The sequence below is a fragment of the Brienomyrus brachyistius genome, chromosome 1, assembly GCF_023856365.1.
Source record: "Brienomyrus brachyistius isolate T26 chromosome 1, BBRACH_0.4, whole genome shotgun sequence".
NCBI classification, from domain to species: Eukaryota; Metazoa; Chordata; class Actinopteri; order Osteoglossiformes; family Mormyridae; genus Brienomyrus; species Brienomyrus brachyistius.
Genome location: NC_064533.1, coordinates 18,841,998 through 18,867,461, shown reverse-complemented (window position 1 = coordinate 18,867,461; position 25,464 = coordinate 18,841,998). Strand labels below are relative to the sequence as shown.

The 25,464-nt window shown below is 44.0% G+C and overlaps 1 protein-coding gene across 6 annotated transcripts in view; it reads right to left on the bottom strand.

Moving 5' to 3' along the window:
* Nucleotides 1–25,464, bottom strand: part of LOC125742193 (BTB/POZ domain-containing protein KCTD1) — a 36,099-nt gene extending 10,635 nt beyond the window's left edge. Inside the window, exons 1-3 of one of the 6 annotated variants that reach the window (XM_049013974.1) lie at nucleotides 25,250–25,464; nucleotides 23,438–23,521; nucleotides 571–749 (exon numbers count right to left, since the gene is read on the bottom strand). In XM_049013974.1, coding sequence (XP_048869931.1) covers nucleotides 571–749; nucleotides 23,438–23,503 — 245 coding nt within the window. In that variant the 5' untranslated portion in view covers nucleotides 23,504–23,521; nucleotides 25,250–25,464. Of the gene's footprint in view, nucleotides 1–570; nucleotides 750–5,647; nucleotides 7,294–15,236; nucleotides 16,288–16,332; nucleotides 16,674–23,433; nucleotides 23,522–25,249 lie in introns of those variants that run through there. The other 5 variants (XM_049014012.1, XM_049013992.1, XM_049013984.1 and 2 more) reach the window with 5 other exon arrangements.

Sequence of the window (25,464 nt, the reverse complement as noted above, 5' to 3'; positions counted from 1 at the left end):
GAATTTCTCTCTGGACAAATCTTGCATGATAAAACTCAGAAAGGGGAGATTGGTACTCAAGCAAGTCAATGGTAACTATTGTTAAAATAGAAACAGTCCCGCGACACCTCAGCCCCGATGGGACGTAGCTAGCAGTCTTGCTTTCTGAACTTGTTTTTGGTGTGCCTAGGGAAAGGGGTCTGGCTGTTGTACCACTGAGCGGGGCACTTGCCCTGAATTGCTTGGGTTAAAAATACCGAGCTGTGAATAAGCGTGACGCAATCCGGCGACGCTGCTGTCGTGACCCAAATCGAGCTCCTGTCTTACAGATCCCGGACGCCAAAAGTACCCGCTAAGCAGCCCAATGTATAAATAAGTGACGTTGCTAAGCAGGCGTGTTTATTTAAAAACAACTTGACCTGCAGTTTTGACTGCAAGATCTTTCTGGAAGGAAATGCAGGTGAAGTAGCCAGAGGCCATCTGAAGGTTTCTTTCCCTGTTAAGACAGGCCAAAAGAGCGAAAACTCCGGGAAAACAGGGAACAGGGGTCAGGGATACCAATGGAGGAGGGTGGGTGCGGTCTCACATTACCTGGAGTCCGGGTACTTGGTCAGCGTGGCGAGGCTGCTGGTGTACATATGACCGCCCACGTCGATGTGCACGGGCGCGTTGGACTTCGTCAGCTGTGCCGGCGTGGGGATTCCCTGGCTGCTCAATGGGGACGCGGGCGATCTGGTTATCATGGGTCTGGACATGTTGGCACGGTTATCCTGTTGGGTACACAGAAAGATGACTTTGAAAAACTTGCATTCTGCAACACTGGATTAAGCAGGCGCCACCAGTGTAGGCATGGGGCCTAGTACACCATGAGCGTCAACATGCCCAATAAAACTGATTACAACACTTAAAAACAACTTAGGCACGTCAACACTAACGAAGCAGACATTTGTTGCATTTGATGTATATGATTAAAGATAATGGCTTATGTTTTATAGCACATTATAGAGGCAGTGCTCCATGAGGATTTATTTGGAAGGCTCTCACGGCATTCCTAGTAAAGCCAACGCTTATCCTCACCCTTTAAGAAGCTCCTATTACCAAAAATGGGGGAGTTACGTGTTCATTTGTCACAATCCTGACCTCAGTGATCCATGACGCTGTCCAAGTTACATTGTGATCCATCCTGAGGTCTTTCTGAAACTAAAAAATTACTTGAGATTCCACACAAGAGTGTCTTGGGGCCAAGAAGTAGCAGGTCACCGGAATAACCAAGATTATGCGTGCGGCTTGAACCAGCTGAACATACACTGCGCTTCCGGGTGACCCGATTATAATTTTAGCAGTGATGCTAAAGGACCACAGTAAAGAAACCTCTGACATATTACCCATGATCCTCTCCTGGATGGGTATGGGCAGCACGTGGATGGGGACAGAGCTGTCCTCCTACGATCTTAATGGGCTAGTCAGTAATGGATGACAAGGTGCTACTCGGAGTTTCAGCCAGGAACAGGCGACGTCGTCTGTTTGGGCAGCAGGACACAAAGTCGAGGCTGGGAAAAGGGCAAAAAGGAGGTCGCCAGGCCTGGAGGCGGGGAGGGCGGCAGCAGACACCGGACACGGCACAGTGGCGCCCTCCGAGACCATCCCAATTTAGGCCACAGGGTATCGGCAGCCACATGGACTCCGCTAACACCAACGTGTGGCCTGCTCACGCCACGTCATGATGTGAAACGCTGTTACATAGCTGGTGGACCCTGCGCTGGGTCAAACACCCCACGTCAGCCAAGGAAAATGTTTGTTTTATACATCGATGGTGCCATATAGGTCCATAGTGCATTTACAGCAGTGTTGCTGAGCTATTAATGGCTAAAACAGAACATTAAGTTTAGCCTGATTACTGTATTCCAAGGCTAATTTCCAAGCAATGTCACAGAACATAATTTGCTTAATTTATTTTAAAAAGCAGACACTACTGTTACAGTCAATGGCTTGTAAAATAGTTATTGTTGCTTCTATTATGAATATGAAATTACACTATATTCCACAGCGCAATGAATGCAAAAAGTGGCTGGTCATACCATTGACTTAACTCCTTACTCAGTGCTATGAAAACAGTACAATGTAAGGAGGGATCCTATTATCTTCAGGCATGTCACATATTCATGAACGCATATTTAATTCATGTTTTATGACTAGTATAATACAATCCAACACCATGACAAGCTTATGCTCAGGGGCATCATAAGGGGGGGAAGTTAGGATGATTCCAAGGGCCCCTGAGTGACAGGGACCCTAAAAAATTTGCAATGTAATTGGATTGGGGGCTCGATATGATATGCTTTCACAGGGCCCAAAATCTCTAGCGGCACCCCTGCCTGGGCTCAAAGACCTTGCTTGCTCACATCTTCCGTTACAACAAGGACACAACATGGGGGGTGCATTTGATATTCTGCGGGACTACTTCTCACACAAATAGGGGACTTTAGCTGTGTGCATAGACCCTGAACTTAGTGTGCATATACCCTGAACTTAGTGTGCATATACCCTGAACTTAGCACCCAGGCACAGAGATGCCCCTTGCAGCCAAAACACGGGGAAAGAAAACCAATTCCACATGATCGCCTGAACAGCGAAGGATTCGCCTGACACTGCCGTGGTCACTAAATTGCCGTCATCAGTGTAATCTCTACGGAAACAGAGCACCAGACATCTAAGGTGATGGCACTCTCAAGAAACAAATCATATGCACCTTCAATCAAAAACAATTCATTTAACCTCAGGACAGCTGTGTGATGTCAACTCAAGTCAAGTCAGTTTACTGTTATTTCCACACATGTGAACGAAATTGTTTCTTCAGAGCAGTATACAGCCAGAACAAGGAAGAGCTGAGAAACAAACACCAAACAATAATACCGGCGGGAAAATAAATGTGCGAATAAATACATCTAAACCCAGCGTTAATCTACATAAAACACAACAGCTGGTAAACATTATTATGGAAGCCTGCAAGTTCCACCCTGATGTAAAGAGAATCAGGTCCAGGACAGCGAATTAGCCAGCATCACCATGCAAGAACAAAATGTTTATTTGGATTACCTGAAAACCCAGCATTGTGTTTAGGGCTTAACTTCCAAAACATAAAAAACATGGATTACGGAGTCCAGTTCCACTTCCCGGATTCTTAGTGCTTGCACCTATATCTTTAATGTAACAGACATTTAATAATTGCCTTCAACATATTAATACAACTCTTTTACTGCTCTGAATACCTAATTAGTTAATTATGTCATCAAACAAATGAAAGAGAAATGAGTACTTTGAGATAATGGCTTCATGTGGGCATTGTCCTCAATATTGCCAGCAGTAAATTAACTGAAATAATGTGGTGAGCATAAATAATGGTGTTTTAGCTGTTAGGCCCGGTTACTATGAACATCTTAAAAAAAATAAAAAATCTATGGTAAATAGTGAAAAGACTTGACCTAAGATCCAGGTGACCTTCACACGAATGTGTGCGAGAACCTAATGACAGGTACTTGTGGTGCAGCTCCCGCTGTGTGCGCCCCTCTCCCCAAGGAGGCTCCGCTGTGGTCGCCTACAGGAAGGTAACCTCAATGGCTTTGCTTAAGCATCCGGCTGTACACATCAGTGCAGCTCCGTTCACTTTGGATAGCTCTGGCCAAGCAGCCAAATGCAACTTAAATAAAATCACATTTATAGAAATAAAAGGACAAAATGCCACATTTCATACAATCTTAGCAGGACAGCCTAAGATTCTTGTTTAAACTAACTGCTGATGATAGAAATGGCTCATAACCTGAACGCGGTGGCTGCGTAAACGTTTTGCTTAATGCATAGGGGTGTGTGTGTGTGTGTGTGTGTGTGTGGGGGGGGAGTCAGAGCCTACTTCAGAATCTGGCACCCGATTGTCTGGTTTCATGGAAAGAGACAGAAAACCAGTACAGCCCTGCTTCTAACTACTAGCAGCTGTTGAACACTTACCATAAACTAAAGTAGCTTGTAACCCAGTCCCAAAACTAACTTTGGAGATTTCAAATAACATTCTCTTTAATTTTATTTTAAATAGATTGGCATGGTTGAGATGCCAGTGGAATGGCAGGTCCTGTAAGAGGGCCCGGCCGTATTACCAGGGCTCAGATTAATTCGGGATCAGGGGAAGATGACGAGCTGATAAACAAAATCCATTTGTTTTTTTTAATACCGTCGGAACGTTATCCGACTGGAGCTCAAGTTAAATCCCCGCCAGCCTCTCATAGGTGCCTATTGCAGATTCAGGTCCATGCCCCCCCTGAGGACTGACAGCACAATCCAGGCACAATAAAGTGATCACAGAGCGTGCACCTAAATCTTACCTGAGTTACGTGTTGTGTTTTTAGTACTGGGGGGAGGTAGGCATGGGGGGGTTGGGGAAGCACTTAGCCAGAATGTTCCGGCATTGAGGGGGCGTGGGGCCCAGCCGAGCACCGCGGAATAACACACACACACACACACACACACACAGCTGGCCCTCCGAGGTTCCTTCCCAAGGTTGCACAAGGCTGATCAAGGACCCTGAGACTGGCATCTCCAGCTGACTGCAGAGGGCTGGGGGGAGGATGGGGGGGGAGGGGGAGGGGGGCTCCTGAGTTTCAGGTCTCGGCACAGGAGGGAAACAGAACGGAGCCACAGACGCAGGCTGTGCACGGCACTTTGGTCCCTCAAGCTGGTTTTGACGTGCGTGTGTGCGTGCACACACACACACACACACACACACACACACACACGCACACACACACACACACACACACACACACACACACACACACACACACACACACACACACACACACACGATCAACAACTGACTCCCATCACAGATGATATTCACTTTAAAGGTTAAACCCGAGTTCCCTATTGGAATTTTAGGAACAAGACAAATAATTCAGCCCCAGGACCCCTCCCCCCCATTCCACCGCCCCCCCCTCCCCAAACCCAGCAATGGTGCAGTGCAGTTAAAACACTTGGTCCCTATCATGCAGCAGCTAAGAACACCACGGATGCATCATTACCCCCTAGGTCTCAGCACACACCCTTAGCCCCTAACATACACTACCCCTATTGACAGAACACTGCAAAATATACAGAAAAATAAAAGTTACTTGTGTACTTCTGACTTTTAATGGCACATTCAATCATATATATTTAATAAACCTTAAAAAAATATCATGGGCAATCAATACCAAAATCTGCAATATAAAAACAAATGCAATAAAACAAAATGCATTTCATGCCTTTTATTTACTAAAACTCGTTATAAAGTAGACAGTTAACTGTTTGCCATAATTCATTGCAATTTGTGACAACATGCATCAGACAAATTGAAAAGGGCCGTTTAGGGGATATCAAGGTCGTTACTACATTTGCGATGGAAAATCTCTTGCGTCGATGCCAAAATACATCAGAAAGGCGATGGGCAAAAGTTTATGAAACTTATTTTACACTGTGATATGAGATTAAAGGTATGCAACAGAAAGATGTGCGGGCAAGAGCGCCGTGATAAAATCGGGGCGACTTTTGCTCGCACGTACGCGTTATGAGAAAGATTACAGGACTTGGTGAAACTTTTGTTACGCGGTGTGTTAAAAAAAAGTGTCTGAATCGCCTTTACCTGCGCAGGCAGTACAATAGCCGGCGAGGGGGTGGCAGGCTGCCCGTTCGACTCGAGGGAAGCGGCCGGCTGCGGGTCAGTTCTCACCGGCACCTCGGCAGGGGAGGCATCGGACTCCGCAGACCGCGCACAAAGCTTTTTGGGGGACGCAGGTCCGGACAGGTCAACGGGATATATCGGCCGCGGCCGCTTCGTCGTTTTGGGGGGCTTGATCTCTATGCCATCTTCGACCTGGTGCACGAATGGGACTACCAACTGGAACTGATGCTGCGCCCGGCTGACCGTTTCCGGAGCAGCGTGCAGAGGCGCTAACTTTGACCCGATGCCAGCGATGCTGTTCAGAGTAGCGATGGAGACGGCGCCGATGCAGTGGTTCGTGTAGGTCTTAGACAGCTTGGCGGCCCTGGACAGCATCTGCATCCTCGTACCCAGCAGGTTCTTGCCTATCGCCTTGTTCTCGTACCAGGTCATGTCGCTCTCGCTGCAGTGGTCCCGGGGTCTCTGGAAAAACGCCTTACAGAGCGGATTGCGCTTGGAGATGTACTTCACGAAGCTGGCATAGGGGCAGAACTCCGTGCCGGTCTCATACATTCGGGGCAGGTTGTCGTCGTCAGTGTCAGACCTTTTTTTACTCCATGACGCTGATCTGGACTTGTGATACGGCCCCAGCGCTTTGAAGTATATAAACTTCCTCCCATCCTCGTCGATCGCCAGTCCGAATGAGTCCTCCTCCAGCTCCCGCTGGTTCTCCCTCCCCCTGGTGCAGAAATACATGCAGGTCTCAAACCACACTTTGTTTAGCAAGCCGAAAGGCGTGTTCGTGTTGAACACGCTGGAGGTGTACAGCTTCCTCAGGTCCGCACGGGTGATCGCCTGCTTTTGCACAACGGGACCAGCGCCCTGCTCCTCCAGCTTCCTTATGACCGCCGCCAGCGTCAGGTTCGCGCTCCTCAGCTCTGGGTCCTTGGTCAGGTCCAGGGTGCGACAGTAAGGCGGTTCATTCAGGTACCTATTCAGGGAGCTCCTGATGCTGATGAGAGAAGACTTGCTGTACAGCTGTCCACTTTTCGAGCGCGCCTCCGCATAAAAGGAGCGTAGCACCTTGCACAGCGCCTCCTTGTCCATAGTTTCAAAGTCAGGACTTTGGGATTTCTCGCTCAGGTACTCCCGGAAAATCCGGACCGCGTACCTGGTGGCCAGACGCGTGTTTTCACTAAGTCTGGAGCGGTCTGAGCGCTGCAGATCCGCCTCCAAGTCCGAGTCCAGCCCTGGGATGTGAAAGGGGTCTGCCACCGCGTCGAACTCACTACACCGGTCCGTATTGCGCATAAGGACCGCTTTCGCCTCCCCACCGGAACAGTTCTCCGTGTCCCCACACTCCGCCTCCCACTCCTCTTCATCCTCATCCTCCTCGTCCCCGGTTATCTGTATCTCCTGAATCTCGTCCTCCTCTTCATCGCTCCTGTCCTGGCTGCCACTTCGCCTGTTTTCCGTGCCCTCGGTACCGGCGTCGCAGTCCCCGCTGCCAGGCATTCTCGCCATATTGCGGTCCCTCTGTCAGTCCCCGGGCCGGGCGCATGCGCTATATTGGACCGCAGCGCTAAGAGCTTTTGTATTTAGTGACCTTCAGCTACAGGCAGGCTGCCTCTTAAAGGTGCAGGGACCGAGCGCACCGAAAGGAGCACAGCTGCCGTCCGGAGCAATCGGACTTTTCCCCCTAGCATCGGTCTGCAGAGTCCAGTATTGGACCGCACTGGCGCCGTTATTTAAAGTAACGCTTCCAGGGACGCTCGGCTTTTAACATCTGGAAAAGCCCGGAGAGCGGAGTAGCTGCAGATTTTTTTGGCGCATCATATACAGTAGTTATACGTAACACTCAGATGTCACCAAGTACTGTTAAAAAACAATTAAAAGGCTGCGGTAGCAGAAAATCGATCAGGCATAAATACTAAGCTGAATAAAGAGTTGTAGTTAATAAATCAGGATGCAATGATTAAGTGATTGGTCCATTAAGTTTTACGTCAAATGTTTTTAAAGTCTGAAGCCTTGCCAGGTACATGCAGTATCGTATAATGAACATCACTTTTCTAAGGTCTATTGTTACACTTTCGTTAGATATGTGCATGTCTCGGCACACCTTCAAACACCTACGCAGCTGGGTATCAAGCCCAAAACTGCGAGAACTTGAGAAACAAAAGAAGTTTATAGGATTTTTATATAGGCAAGGAGACGTGGGAGGGCAAACGAGTTTTACTACACTCCAGCTGGACATGATTCAGCTGCACTTCGCCTCTGCCTTGAATGACACCAGGTACAAGCCATGATGTTTATCCCTTATAATCCGTGCCTCGTTCACCCTAAATTACCCATCGCAGTACATGTCTCCACTGTATGGCAAACGACACCCCGGCACCCACCTGACCGTACCTGCGACACTGGTGACATCACAAGTCACACTCCGGGGTGGGGGGGTATCGGATCCTGTACGGGGGACAATTTGCAGATAGGAGAAGGCGAGCGAGCCCAATACCTTCTCCCGTGTAGGCTACATACGAATACGTCATGTTTAGATTAATCCAAGGAAACGTTATACGCATTATTTTTGAAGCAGTTGATTTCAATGTAATTCAAATTTAAGGTTTTTGTTGGACATTTTGTAAAATCTCAAAGAAAATCTAATCGACACACTGAGGACTATAGCCTTGTGACCTATCCACACAACAGGACACGGATCAGAAATACAACCGCTCTTTTCTGAAGACAGGAAAAAAAAGGTCGGGGATTGTGGAAGTGTTAACAACTCGTAATGTAACAAACGGAATCCAAGACTTTATGTAAACACGTGACGTTTTGAGTAAAGATATACAGAAGTGTCAAAGGAGAGGTTAAATGATCAAATAACCATATCGCCCAGTACTAAGTTGTCTTTAAATTTCTGTTTTTTTCCACTGAAACATAGAAATGTATTATTTAAGCACCATGAACCCAACTGTTCTACCTTAAACCTCCACAGTACAAAAATGTCTCGTGGGCACATGTGACCTCAATTGAACAATGCACCCCTCCCTAGGCTATCTATATCACTGCACACAAATGCCTCCTAGACTCTAAAATATGCACTTGACTTAATGACTTTAACGATACCGTTGCTCCAATTTAAAATTATGCACAAGTTTGTAGGCACCATTAATGGAAACAAAGCACGAAAAAAACCGTATCATAATTCGCACGGTGAAAATTAGTTAATTTAATATACTGAGCATTAATCTACCAAGGACTTACTTTCCTATATTATATACAACATGCTTTTGATACTTATAAAGTGAAGAGCCATATACATGTCTGTGAGCTCTCATAACCACACACACACACACACACACACGTTCTCTTGCCACTTTGTCTAAGTTCTTCAGGCTGTTATAGGGCCAGTCCAAGAAAAATAGGCAATTCTGTATTTTTTTTTTAATGTGAGGGTCATGAGGGGCCATAGTTTATACAGTGACCCACCTTATTATTAGCCAACGATATGCTTTGAATCGGGGAGTGACGGGGGAAGGGGTACTTTGGGGGCCAATCAGCTTTGGCCAGTGCTCCTGTGGCCCCGCCCACCCCTATATAAGCCCTAGCTGAGTGATGTCCACATGCAGCAATAGCGTTACTCCATCACGGAGCTGATGGCTCCCCTTAATCAGCGCCCATTACACACCTATTCAGTTGTTTGTCAGAGTACATCACAACAACCCAAGGACCCTCACAACTTACTGGTAAGTGTGCAAAACCAACAAAAGTTGAACAGAGCCCCTTTCACTAATTTACCGCCTTAAGACATCTCTGCACTTTGCTTCCTGTATATTTGTAATCTGTACTGTATTCTTTACTTTGCATATATTGTACTGCAAAGTTTCTCCTGTGTATCTTGTTATATTATCCTGTGTCTCATATTCGGCGCCGACCTGCAATCACTTCTGGTATGTCTGTACATATTGGCAGTGAAGTGTCCCAAGTTCTTTTTCTACTGAACTCAAAATTCATGGACCCTTTAGAGACTTAAGTAAGCCTGGAATACGGGGCATTTCAGTGCATGACCGACCACCAGCTTCACCACCCGTCTGCTAATATCAACTGATCAAGTTCATGAGCCCACTGAGCAAGCTGACACGGTCTGTATTCTCCTGTCTGCAAGACAACAGAAATATACACACACACAAACTATCCATCTCACTACAATTTCAGCTGCTGACCGTATTGATTATATTACCTCTGCTTGGCACCGCAATGGCAGTTTCTAGAACATTCAGAAGTCAGATTACAAGTGCAGCCTAAACAGAATCATCTTTGTTTTCCCAGAGCATCTCTGTTAGACCTTTCCCCCTAATCTCTGTGTCAATGCCTAGTACACCTACTCCCCATCTCCTACAAACTCACAGGTTCTGCGTTTAAAAGCAAGAGTCAAATTATACTTAAAGTTTAAAAAAAACGCAGTAGGAAGATGCAAATGGGGCAAATGTAAAACCAAATAATCACAGTTACAGCTATAATACACATCTTGGGGTACAATAACTAGACCAGGGCTATTCAAATCACGGTCCTCAAAGGCCAAGCACTGTTGATTTTCCAGCCTTCCTTTACCTGCAAGCTAGGTGTGAAGCCTGCAGCCAATCAGAATCAGTCAACTAACCCGAAGAACTGAAAACAAGGCCTGGATTTGGAATCAAGGCCCTGAACCAATTAGAGTTTTTTTCTTTAAAAAAAAAAAAAAGTGAAGCAGTGCTTATATTCCATTTACTGGAGTTAGAATGATGTAATTTCCTTTGAACTGCTCTCTGATCATTTATATTCAGTATGTTAGGATCATAGCCCAGAAACACCCTACATCAACAGCAGCTCCCAATGATACAGCAGCACACGATAGACATATTTTAAAAAAGCTCATTCTCTTCAGCAGCCTGTCTCCAAGGACAGCGTGTCGAATTTGTGAAAACTAGCCTGAGCAATTCGGTATCTATGTGTGTGTTTGTGTGTGAAGAGCACTCAGTCCCAAGCCACTTCACTGCAAAGGCTCTGGGTCACTAACCAAACCACTAATTGGATCAGAGGTGGATAAAGATGGATGGATGGATCTTGCCTCAGGTAACTGACAAACACTTCCTGGTCGGCATCGTTTTTTTTTTGCATATGAAACAAATTCTCTTGACATTTTGGAACAAGTACGGGAGGGAAAATTAATAAATAGACCATTTTCCAAATCCCTCTACCTCCAACCAGTGTGTAAAAGTAGCACTCGGAGGCTTGGAACCAAAAGTCCATCCATAACTAAAACACAAATACAACACCAAATAAAAGATGACTACAAAGTTTAAGAGGTGCATTAAGGACTTGTGGGTGCGTATAATATATACATCACACTGTAAACGAGACACTATATAGTAAAAGAACAAAAAAATTCTATATATCCAGTACAGATCTGCATCGATATGCTAAACATCAAGGACTATACAGGTTTGGGACCAGGGAGCCCTTGAGCGTGGAAGGAGGAGGTTTTTGTCCCTTTTAGTATGGTAGCCAGGCATGGCACCATGGAAGGGTCCCCACCCCCCTTTTAGAAAAAGAAAAGCTGCCCTCATTTTAATTTACATTTTAATTCTGGTTAGTGCAAGCCGTTTCACACCTCTATACCCAATTAGCAATTAGCTGTCTTCCGAGTCGAGACCTTCACGCTGACGTCTGATCCGTAGCCGATCTATATGCAGCTTGTGCAGATAGTGATAAGAGCAGGCAGAATACATGTATAGTTTTAAATCTAATTTTATAATGATTTGCAAGCCAGCAGGCCTGCAGGGAGAGAGAGAGAGGGAACAGGGGAATTCGACATGTGCTCTTCAAAAGGAGATGTCTGCGGTGCACACTGGCAGTGTGAGGAGGAACGGCTCTTTGTGTTTGCACGTAATTCGCTTCCCCTGACTAATCTGAGACAGGAAGTAAGTTCAGAGAAAACCACTTGCCCAGGCAGCAAAGAAATAAAAAATAAAAATGCCCGACAAAGAAGTACGTCGACTTGGGGATTTAAACCCAGGTGCTACCAGTAATGTTGCCCAGAAGGTAGTTTGGACATCATGGGGGTGAGAGGAGCACTTGCTGGAGGAGAAGTCTTTGGATCACATCTGTGCAACACCCCGCTACTCAGCACCTCGTGCTCATTAAAGGGGCCAGCAGAAGCTCTCCCAAGTTTCAAAACACTTTTAATGAGAGACTCCCACACTTATAACATTAAAAATGAAGGGTACATGAAAATCAATGGGCAAAGATTAAAATAAACCTGTAATGCGAAGCCGGGGCCCGTGCTCATGAATTTTAAAAGCCGGCAGTTCAAAAAGTTGCAAGCGACGCCTGGAGTTGCTAACCTTTGACAGGTAGATCCGCACCATCCCCACCCGAGCGGTAATTAATACCGAGGAGGCAGGTCAAAGTTTTGATTTAATTCCGGCCCAATTAGCTCAGCCTTCAGAAAGTCATCATTTAACGGCTCGGCGCGGGACATTAATGAGGCACAGAGGACGTGTAATTGAATAAAAATGTCAGGGTGCCACAGCGGCACGTAACCAATCTCAACATACGTAGGCTGCGGCAGTGACGGCGTGGTTATTTATGCGTGTGGCGATGCGCTGACGGCAGGGGGATCCGGCGGCTGTGCGACACGTTGCAGCTGTGCTACTCAGAGAAGCTGTGCTGCTCTCGCATTTCAATGCTTTGAATTTCTACTCTTGCGATTAGATGACAAACGGGAGGAGGATGGCCGCTTCTTCCAAAGGAAATTCTGGAATTTACAGCTCTTTTTCTCAATGGAATATAAACAAACAAACAACAGACAAATGAATAGGCAAACATAAAACAACAGCGAACTGTGTGACAGTACAGGGGTTTGGTACGTTTAAATAGAGCTGTTCTCAGCTTAGGAAGTTCTACGATGCGATGAACTTCATTGACCCCAGCGGTGCATTCATAGAGATAAATAATTCCTGGGAAATGGTTCTGTCAAATTTAACACCATGTTTACAGGATTACTAAGGACCTGCACAAGAAGTCATCTCCAAGGATGAGACCCTGGAACCTTCCTTACAAACCCAGGCCCTAAAATACTGCTCTACTTTCTGGACATTATATAACTACATGCATTCATCTTCTACAATTATTATTATTGAGTACAGTGACCATAGAGTGCATCCCATTAAAACACAGGGCGCACTCTGGAAGGTTTGCATGTATTGTTTCTGGATTGCAGGAGGATACCATAGTGACAGATGACACCCACACAGATGTAGATGGTCACAAACTCCAGTGTATGTAGTATGAATCATTTTGGCCAATCAGAAGCGCAACTACACTGCATTGGCACCCAGAAAACAGCAGACAACCTGCTTTAATGATTGGTTGGTTCAACAGAATGACAAATACAGACGCTCCACTACTTACGAATGAGTTGCGTTCCAAACGGGCATTCGTTACTTGAAATGTTCGTAAGTCGTTAAAATGATGTTGAATAAGGGTATACGAAAGTACAAAGAACTAGGATGATGGGAGTACGCACGCTACGCTGCTGCGCGGCGGGAGTAGCGGCCAGAAGTCGTACTAGGCGGGATTGCTGCGTAGAAAAAAAAATTGATGACCTGTGATGTCAATGGGCAGGTAGATGAGTGAGGAAACGGGAGCCCAATTAACACAATTTGGGCTTACAGTCCTCTTTGTTCGTATGTCTGAAAGTTGTTAAGTAGAGGAGCGTCTGTACATTGTCAGTGTGTGAGGAGGGAAAAAAATTAAGATTTAAAATCAATGGAGAAAACAGATCCCTGTATTTTTAAAACTATACATTAAAAAAAATACATTTAAACAGCTCCAGTTCACGGTTCATCTGCCAGCTGTCTGGGGTTTTCAAAGCCAACATTCTGCATGCCAGGGGTAAAAAAGAACCTTCAAACCAAAGATCTTTGAATATGCATCTCTAAACATATTCCTTTCCTGAACTGAAGAGCAAGCTGTCACTTTCCCATAATATATTCAACAATATATTATTAATAATGTACCAAAAACTGAATAGCTTGAGGCGGTTGATAGTACACACAGCTGAAAAGTGTTTACAATCACAGTCAGTCACAAATGCAGGGAGTAGTTTAATTTTTATATGCAATAATGATCTTTAAATGATCAGTTTGATATCTTGTTTTTAGTGGAATCCCATACTGCTGCTTATACCAGTCCCCCATAGTTTAAAGTTCCAGAATATCGGAATTTGCACCATTTCTAGATAAAACTAATCTTTAACCATCCATTTCAGCCACCCTTAATGGACAGCTTTCCTGAACCAGGTTTTATGGAATAACTTACATTTTAAATAATTCTAAAAACTTTTCTGCGTTTCAAAAGGGGGGGGGGGTATTGCAGATATTATCCTGCACTAACAGTGTTTGATTCAATATGTAGAACGAGGATTTCCCCAAACATAATTCTGGAGAGGGGCAGTCCACTACACTTGAATACAAAGCAGATCATTTTACTGAAATGTACCAATCTGGATTTGAGTGTCCAGGATGGATGTCACACACAAGTTATGTTAACTCCCGTTCCTAAGGCGCTTTATCCTAAATGGGATTGAGCTATTAAAATCTGGCTGTAGTCTAACTGCTAAAGCACAGTGTATTTAAAAAGGTCTGGGTGTATTTTTATTGGGTGCATATGAATACCGTTTGAAGTGTTCAAATCAGTTTGGAGCACGTTTAAGATATAGCAACTTTACATCTAACGGAACGATTGATTACGCAAAATTTTGTTATTGCACAAAATTCGTTTCAAGGGCACAGAGTGAACCAGCCCTATTTTGGCACCAAGTAATCAACCAGAAGCAGATTGTAATTTAGCACATTTTATTAATTGAATGTCAAAAAAATAAAAGGGGCCGATACTGTGTAACCCAATGACTAGGACTGAATGTAGCAGATTGGTACCAGTTTTCAGGCGTTATAACAGACATGGCGAAGGGGAAATGACGCGGTTGAACTGGGTGAACCCTGTTCCCAGCGACACTTTAACCTTCCAGTTACACCTCTCTTTAAAATACGCATGTTTGCTACACTTCACAAAATACCGCGCCGCAAAGTTAAAAACCAAATAGGAGGCATGTCAAAAGTAGTGCAACAAAACAAACCTTTTCTCAGAGCCACTAGAGCGCCCCCTAGCGTCTACTCACGGCTTTTCCTACAGGAACCGGCCCGTAGGTAGGACTCAGCTAGTTAAGGGAACACAACCAGAGCCCAGCGTCTCATTTTAATACTTTGAAAACTAAACGCCACAAAAACCTTGAAAGTTACTGTAATATGATATGTTATTTTGGTCATTGGCCTATTCCGAGTTTTAAGATTGATTTCCTATGGCAAGAAATGCTATACCTTCGCCAAAAACACACGATTTAAACCCCCCTTTTTCTTTAGCCCGGTTCTGTTAGATTATTCGCTACTTTTACCAGCGTCGCACACAACTTGGAAGAAAAAACGACTTATTAAAAAAAACTGCAAGAACTTAACTCGACCGAAGTACTCACATTTTAGTTACTGCTCCTTTCTCAGACATAAACCGCGTCTCTCCTTCGGCACTTATCGCGAGTGCATTTTCAGCGTTCAACTAGTGTGGGTCGTTCAATACCCTGCGTGGAACCTAAAGCGCATTTTAACTAATTGTAACATATGGTACAATAAGATTTACGAAACGCGTTTTGCCGTACGGACGCTTTAAGCTATCGCTAGAAAAAGACCTTTTTGGGGAAATTACACATTTTGCGGAGAAGAAGCGTTTCTCGCACGCCGCACCTCCACATGCATACGATCTCCACCGTACCCACACCGGCGCATTCAGAGATATGACGGGCGACAGTGTGAAGTTAACAGGGAGAAACAGAAAGGACAATGCCGCTGCAGATTTCGGGTCGCCTGCGACTACCGGTTCACCGAGGGTGTCGGAAAAATCCCAGCGCATGATTGGGGCTTCACCCCCTCCAAGCGAACGACAGGAAAAACCCCACGTACATTTAGTCTCGGTTTACAAAAAGAAAGAAACGAAAAACACTGCAAGCACAATGAAGCGATCTCTACAATCATTAGCGGCATGTTTGGCACGAATACTTCCTGCATAAACAATAAAAAAGAGAATAATAATTTTAAAGAAAAAACCCTCCGGCAATTTTCCTTCACCACAATGGCGTCTTTCATTGGCACTAGCAGATCAGGGACACCTAGGAAATGAAAGTGGCAAAGATATAGCAAAAAAGCCTCTGCCGAGATCTCACGGCGCTATAAAACATGGGTGCAAGGCTCATTCCAGCTAAGAAAGGACGAACGTTTTCCTGAACTCAACGCGCCAGGAGCCTATTCGCACCAAGGGCGTAAATGCTTTCTCGTCGTGGGCTGGATGATTTTCTTCTAGAGCCCGGAGTCCATTGTTTTCAAAAAAATTCAACCACTGGTATTTAAAACCGATACTCCGATCAAGCGGCGCACATTTCCCACGAAGTGGTTAAATTATTTTTTTGTTACAACTGTGGCGCTTCACTCCTGGCACATGCGTAAAAGCTGCTGCGCCCAAAAAGTCTCAGCCATGCCCGCCTCAGCAAATAACACCGAACCAAATCTATCAGCCCTTACCTGAAACATTGATGAACATCAAGTGTCTTTTTTTCCACCTCTCTTTCCCTCGGATTTCGTTAGCGATCTGCTTCCCCCGCTACACCAGTGAGAAATGCAATAGCTTGGCTAAGGTAGTCAGAACAAAATACAGAGAATACTTGCTCCAGGGCTTCGAAACCCCTTAAGGCGAAGATCAGGATACAATTAGCTCATGCCTCTACCCTAGTCAAAACCAATCTGCAAAATAAAACTTCAATTAAATTAACTGATCACAGAGGCAAGCGCGCTGGCCTTCATCAAAATTACTGTAATTTTTCTATTTTGAAAAAAGATCCGACAAAATTCAACATAAAACAGCCTCGCGTCTGCTTCCAACTTGCCTATTGCCCCTCTCTTGCACAGAAAGGCTGATTTTAATCGTTATGATTAGTTTTGATGTAACGTTTCCTCGAGCGATTTCTGCGAATGGATGGAGTGTTTCTGTGCCAGTAAGGAAAATGCAGCAGATGATGATAATTTTATAGATTGTTGCGTGTGTCATTAGATTTATTATATTTAAAACTAAACACGGTACATCTTCTCGAGGTTGCTTTTGAAGCCAGAAAAATAATATACGTGAGCGCGTTAAGGTCGCCCAACTTGTTGATGAAGATCATCTTCGTTGTGATAATCAGTGTGTATGATAATTTGGAGATCCGTCCGCATCCCGCCCCCCTCCCTTCCCTTCCCGCCAGTCCCCTGGCTGTGTAAGTTCCCAGATGACTTGTATAAATAAGCACATAGAGCCCGATATGCCCCAATCAAGTCTGAATCAGCGCCCGGGGGTGGAAGGGGCTCACAAACTAATTTCAAATGTTCAGCCATGCATAATTTCAAAAGATTCAGAGTTCCTAAGCCTTTGGTCTGAAACTATAGAAGTCATAACGGACGGCACCGCACTCTGTACACATATCGGGTGCAGCAATCAATAAAAATATCAATTAACTTTTTTCTTCACCTGGATAGGGGGCAGAGAGAGAAGACATTAGATCAGTATAAAAGGCCTATTTTTTCCGATTATGAGTCAAAAAACATGCCAGTTGAAAAAGTACATTATAATGTGGCCTATGATTACGTGAAGATATATGTATTCAAAATATTATTCTACAATGTTAATGGAACCAGAAATGTAACCGAATTAACCCTTAAAATTAACAGTTGTCATGGCTAAATTCCATACCCCACGGCAGCCTATATTGCTCTCTATCGTCCCCTGCTGGTCTAAGTATTGGATGCAAACCACACAGTACCTCCAACCGCTTATCCTGGTCAGGGTTGCGGGAATTTCATCCTTCCAGAGCAGAAATATCACATTGTCATGACATTAGTAAAGCTTGTAAAGAGGATAACACTAGTTCCAGGCTACCTTCCTCAGCCGTTAAATATTCCCTTCATATAGACTACAAATACACACCTTAACAGTCTAATCTTAATGGTGTGTCACAGCCTCACATCCCTTATTGCTATAATGCTGTAATAAAAAAAATAAACACACTACTTATGCACTCAACAGATGTTCCAAACCAAAGTAGCTGAATTCATTACAGTTTTAAAGTTCGGAATTTCGGTAAGTGATTTGGGCTAAGTACCTTTCTCAAGGATATAATAGCTGTTACTCATAGAATGGGCATCTTGGATTTAATCCAATCCTTTGCCCCTACAACACGCCATGCTCTTTCAATAATAATGATGGTATTTTTCTCCACTTCAGTGCTTGCTATAATTGTGGCAACTATATTGTTCCCTTTTAAATGTGCTTGTATAAGCAATAACTTAGCATTCCTTTCCAGCTCGTCTTTGCATTATGCCTATGGCAGAACAAACATTTAAAAGCTTCAGAGAAAACAGAGAACACACACAACAATGTATTTTAAACTAATCATTTATGAAACCCACATTATATCTTCGGTGGTTTAACTGGATTTTGTAAGACAGACAAAATAATTACAAGACGGTCTGGGCAAAACTTTTCATCTGTGTTGCTGTGAATCTTGAACTCTAAACCAATGTCTTTGTGAGGTCGTTTAAAATTGTTTCACTAAATCCTTTTATCCATCGGTCATACAGCGGGTTTTGTGATAATGACGCCTGAGTATTTCTGAAGAGGAAGTTCAAGCGCAGTCTGTTACTGAATGACACTATCCGTATGTACACCAACGAGTGGGTGTTGTTGACTGACGCCGGGCATCTCGCGAAAAAAGTGTCACTCTCCGACGCATTTGCTCTCTTTGTTTGCGCGCTGTCACCCAGTTTTGAGTATCTTGATCAAAGTAGTATTGAGTACAAACATTCACATCACGCCCTTTAGCGGTGATTAATGTCATCTGCTGACACCAGCATTTGCATTTAACCCTGGTCTACACGCGCCAGATGCGCGCCGTGCAAGGTGCGCTTTTTCGTTTAACTGAGATCTTTCTCACTTACCGAGACCGTTTTAGAAGGCAACCCCCGCAGTGCACTAATGTTTCCTTATATATTTAGGTTGCAGCCAGACACTATAAACAACAGACTCAATATTTTTACAAAATGCAAGTTTATTGTGACTAAAATTACTGATTTCATGCGGCCGATATCAAGCACCTGACCAGCACCAGTAACTCCCAGTTGTTATCATCTTTTACACGCTGGCATATTTGTGAACTGTACGTTTATAGCTATTACTACTAGAAATACTGACCACTCTTTGCAAAGATTAAAGATCCCCCCTCCCAGGTTTGTCAATTTTTTTTTTATTATTATTCCGGTAACACTTTACTCGATGGAGCACAAACATTCAATATAGTAACACAGTTATTACTGAAGTACAAATCATGAACAAATATAGTTGCTACTTGAGAGAAGAGATGTATCATGATTCATTATTGATGAACAAACATGAGATCAGTATTTCACTGTTATTACTTGTTTCTTCAGTAGTTCACAAAGGTTGACAGACTTAACAGATATAGTAACAAATATAGTAACTGCCTGGGATAAAAGATGCTTCACGATTCATTAATAATGAACAAACATGAGATCAGTATGTAACCAAGGCTTAGTTTGTGGTTAATTGATACATAACTAATTTCTTAATGCTACATCATTTGTGCCCCCTCAAGTAAAGTGTCACCATTATAACTAACGGACACTCAGCTGTTAAATCTCTCGTCATCAAGTTTCTCGTGAAACACATCGTTAACATGAGGGTCACAGCCTGCCTGCGTTTTGTTGCTGTGGTAAAAGATGACTTATGAGAACCGCAGTCACTGAATACAGAAGTTCCAGAATCGCGCGGTGATCTGGGATTTACCATCGACGACATACAGTTTTTCACTCTGCGTTTTTGAATTAAAACGGTGTTCTGTGGACACATTTGGACTTCGGACGATGCGGAATTCTCCAAAAACCGCCGTGAAGAAACGTGACGCAAACATGGACCGGCGTGCACGTCAGGATAATGCTAAGATGGAGAGATCAGTCAGACTTACACAGATGCCTGGTACAACTGATAAAAAGATATACGGCATGTTATAGAACACATAACCGATTACTTATTTGAAAACCTACATGTTACAGATGGCTCCTTACAGAGGAAATCTATATCCAAGTCAGATCTCTGGTCCCACTTCTACGGGGATCTTGAGACAGATTCTCCAGAATATTTAAATTTGGAAGACGGCAAGTTTTGAGTAAGGGGTGTAAATGTATTTTTAAGTTACCAGACTTCCTCTCCAAAACACTGGAGGCAGATACCAACTCCACGGGGGTGTCACCAAAGGAAAACCACATAGGTTACTAAACATATGATGCATGAAAACAGCGCCCCCCCAGTCACGTGTGCAAAACTTTCTTTCCGAATAACAGAATTTAACGAGACATGTAGGAAATTTAATCATCTAATTCATCCACATTTTTGTTTTGCTTTTTAAAATAATTAATTTGCTTCATATACAGCACACACTTGCCTGCTATACACAGAAAAACTCTTATTTGGCAAAGGAAACTGGTGAAATGGATAGCTGAATTCCTTGGAGACACTGGTAGACCAGCAGTTAAGGGGCAAGCCTAACTGGAACTGAACCAGTACAAAAAGCAGCCATATAAAAGTGATTAAATGTGTATTATGTGTCTGTCACAAATCACTAATCAGCTGTAAGTGACTTGTTCAATAATGTATTGCATGTCTAGGTAGGGTTATGGCCGATTACATGCAGCCCATGGTAAATTTCAGATGGTATACTAGGGTATATACACAAGACAGGTAAAAGTTTGTTTCTGTATACAACCATATGAAGGACTTGAGCAAAGTTCCTATATAAAAGCATTTTCAAAGATTGTCAATAAAAATTAGGCTTTTTATCCACTATTTCAAATTTCTGATAATGCACCCACATCCAGATGATAACTTCTCTGTTCCACACATGCACTCCTGGAGATGAGCAGTCTTCATTTTGTGAGGTCTTGGTGTATTTCACAAGCCCAAGAACAGACAACTGTTCCTAACATAACCAATAACTGATATAATTTCTCCCACCTTCTGAACACAACATCCCAAAGGAAAATTAATACTGGATTAGTGGTAAGATGAAGTTATCAGCCTGTGCCATAGCATCAGAGTTGGCTATTTTCAATCCCCCCCCATACACACTCTTCCAATTGTTTATATTAGATCCACATGCTTTAGCAAAAGTTATTGCTGCCTTTTTTATCTTCCCCAAATAATTTCTTCCTAGAGAACAAACCAACCCAAATGCAGAGACTTAATTGTACTTCTGGTCAATTTCTTTAAATGCACTATCAAATGTCCTACGGTGTTGACGTCAGCGATTTGAAAAGGTGTGGTGCTTCGTTAAAAGGAACCAAACGGCCCCTCTATAGTGCAGATAAGGTCAGTAGTTGTTTTTCTTGGGCTGTTGCCCAGTCACAGCAGCGAGCCGAAATACCAGGCAGGATATTTTCAGAGACTACACGGCTGTAACCATTAGCAGATGTGAGACCTCCCAAACAGACACTGACCTCTGTTGGTGCTGGATGACATAACTGTAATGATGTAACGCCTCATCTAGGAGGGGGGACACCCCTGTCGCTACAGCCACCCAATGCTAACAGGCAAACTAGCAGAGAGGCAAACGACTGTTTTCCTTTACTGATCATAATGTAATCTTTGCCTCTTTTTGGCTGCACTCCCTTCATCTGTAAATTCAAACACTCAGGCATTGGTCTCCAAGCCGGGAGGGGAAAATGGCAACCTCTCCAAGGGCCAGCTTAGTGTGATTATTCAAGAGTACAGAATATTCACAACTGCAGCATGTCCAATGACGATGACACAGTATTTGTGCTAGTCTTGGGTCTTTCTCATTGGCCCGTATCAGACCTTCCAAGTGACGCCAGTGGCCAAAGGAATAAAGAGATGGTCTTTCTCCAATAAGTTTATCCAGATGGGAGGCAAGTCAGTGCCAAAAATGCACAACAAAATAGATTCCCACTGTTCTTTTAGACCTGGATGTCCTTGGAGAACCTCTAATGAGCAAAAACAGACATCAGAGCTACACTCAGTGACAAAAAAAGTTAAGCACCCAAAGGGAGTGGTGGGCATGAAATGAATCTGCACATGGTGAAAGGTCATCTGACTGTATCGCAATGATTATAATACAAGATCAAACAGACAACAGAATTGACAGTTTGGGCACACTGCTGGTCCCATGTCAGTAAGGTGTGGCACTCCCGTGGGCCTCGATACATGTGGCTATACGGTGATGAAGGGAGTCATACAGCTGTTGTATTCTCTCCTGTGGCAAGTCGGCCCACAGCTGTCGCAACTGGCCCTCGAGATCCTGCAGATTGGCGTTTGGTCTGAGTTGACGTCTGAGTTGATCTCACATATGTTCAATTGAGGAAATGATGGCATACCCTATAGCTCCCCACACCATGATGTCATACCCTATGACTCCCCACACCATGAAGTCATACCCTATGGCTCCCCACACCATGAAGTCATACCCTATGACTCCCCACAACATGATGCCAGGAGTAACGCTGGTATGTCTCTCCACAACATTGGCAGGATTGGTCCTCTCCCCTCAGCGTCACCATATATGCACACGACAATCATCCATGGTAATGCAGAACCGAGATTCATCACTGACAATGGTAGGACGCCACTCGTCATCTGTCCATGACTTCTGGTTACGGTACCAGTCCAAACACAGCTGTCTCTGCGCTGGTGTTAATGGCAGCCTACACATGGGAAGGTGAACCCATAATCTGGCTGATGTCAGTCGTCGAGACACAATGCGGGATGACAACGAGTGTGGTAGAGAGTCCGGATTGCAGGCACAGATGTCATGGGGTTCTGTAATGCTTGGCGCACAATACGATGATCCTCCCTTGGTGTGGTTTGTCTTGGACGACTGGAACCTTCACAACATGTGTGGGTGCCCTCATGTGCCCTTTGGTCCCAACATCGTGTGACTGTGACATCGGCATCCCCCACATGTTGGGCAATAGTACGATACGACCATCTGGCATCAAACTCACAATGCGACCCCTATCAAACTCTGTCAAGTGTCGGTAACGCTGTCTAATGCATCTGCAAGGCATTCTCTGTGTCTGGTGACTAGATGTGCCAGCTCCTTGCAAGTTAAATCACTCACATACCCATCGCTGGTCTGCACGTGTACCAAATTACCAAATCGGACCGTTACTTCTGGGTGCTTAACTTTTTTTGGCTCTGAATATATTTTTCTGCGGAAGAAATTGTGGGATAGTTCAAAGTGCAATTAGTATGCAAATTGTGTCCTTAATGATTACTGGGGTCTCCTCCAAGCAAACACTGTAGAGGCACATGCATATAAATCAACTCTGGATGCATATAACTAGAACATACATACACTGAACCAAAAATGATCTAATTCAGACATCTAACACACAGTCGCATACTGCATTTTAATTAAAGGTAGAAGCTCAATGTGTACGGCCCGGCATCCATGGAAGGAGCCACAGCAACATCAGCATCTCATACTTCCTTGAAAGCAGGAATGGAACAAACACTGCAGTGCCTAATGCAGGCATAAGTTCAGCAAAGGGCGGGCAAACGCATACCTACACTTAAAGCCAACCTCTCAAAAGACAGGTTCCCATTTCGTTCTGGCCTCACTGCAGTTCTATGCATGATTTGCTTCCTTCCTTTCTGGAAGAAAAAAAAAAACATTTAAATGGGAAAAAAAAATCTATGAACACAAGAGGTGGTGACCTGCATTAGGAAAAGAATGCTAGAGGCATCAATATAGTTTAATCCTATTAAACGGTTCCCTCTAGAGGGCATTGATAATAAAAGTTCCCTGATTATGAGAGGAAAGACCCAAACATGGAAATGATCCTGGAGCAGGGTACCTCTGCACAAGCTGCTTTTAACAGACACTTTTCCTGTCCTTTACTTTTGGACAAAAAAAAAAAAAACAGAACGGACGAACGCATGTGATATGAAAACAAACGAGCATGCAAACAAACATTCGACTGAAAGCTGAGATTGCAGTTTAATCTGTAACAAAACAAATGTGTTTCATCAGGAATGAGCACTGGGCTCTTAGATGTCCTGGAGGGGATTGGGGTTTGCAGAGGGTTTAAAATGAAGCCAAGAGGAATCCAATCACATTTTCCAACCCTCATGCTTCTGCTAACCTGCTGAGGTCTCAGGTGTGCAATATATTGATTAGCGATTTTTAAAGCGGTTAGGTTGCGATGTGACTAGCAATAATCTGCAACAATCAGCCCTCAGACTGCAGCACTACCAGAGTTTTGCATGTCCTGCAAACTGCAGCACGTGACGGAAAACAAACTTAAAAGTTTCATGACTATGAAATGATTTACCAATGAGTGAGAGAGGATTTAGTATTTGCAGACATTAAAGACATGACAGGGGATCTGCTACAGACTCCTCATGTCCATGCACAGATCATAATCGCATTCAACTGATTTCAAAAACAAAACAAGTGGACATCTTTGGCTGTTGTGATGACAGGAGTTAGCACCTTAAAGGAATTAGTACTCCTTCGAGAGGTACCGGGCTGCCAATGAGATCTATTGAGGAAGTTATCTATTCATCACATAACTACAAGTCGCATAAAATGCATGAACAAAAATAGTGGTAAGGTGGTGCAGTCTTCCATGATGAATTTTGCAGAGTGGGGGTTGCACAAGATGAATTTAGCTAACCTAGACCCACCACATTAAGCTTCTATTAATAAAAGATAGGACTTAATATGTAAAAAAATATCCCTTTAATTTACTTTTGAGTTTTCTGTGTTAACTTATAAAATCCTGTACCACAGTATAATCCTACACTATTAACAATTTTGGGACTAATAAATAAATAAATAAAACCAAATTCCGCGGAAAACAACATAGTTTACACATTCTATTTCCTTCTTCACCTTCATGTTTTCAAGTACATCTTTTCTTTCAAGATAATTTGTTTTTGTCTTTTCGTGACACAAAAAAGTCACAGGATGATGTATTCCCAGTACAAGTCCTTGACAAGGAACGAGCCGGCTGTGGGCTGTGTGAGTGTGTTTTATTCTGACGGTGTGGGTTGGTTAACAGCTGCCATTGACAGGAAGTCAGTCTGGGAAGCATATCGCAGATCAAATAACAACACGAAAGGAACAGAGCACAGCCTCCAGTTCACATTACCCCAGACGTGTTATCTCACCCAAGAGGTCTGAGTTCAAACTCCTTTACAACACTTAAAAATAAATCCAGGAAAGACACGGACAGCCGACAGATTTACCCGGCACACTTTCTGGTGGAAACGGCGCACAAAGGTACAATTTGATTGCGCTCGATGCAGATTACACCCATCCTTATAACCGAGACAGCAGCTAGAATATGAACCTTAAAAAAGAATAAAGTTCCTAACCTGTTCCCCGATGAGTCACATCAGGAAGCGGGGAAACGTAGCCCTGGGGCTTCCTGCCGACTGATGAACTCCACGGGGATTGTAATTAAAGGCCTGTGACCGGCCTGCATCCTGTCCTAGGTACCCTATATTGGCTGGCCGAAGACAGAGAGCTCTTTAACAAACTGCCGCTCTGCACCCGAGTTCTGGGACAAGCCTCAAAACTAAGCTGGGAG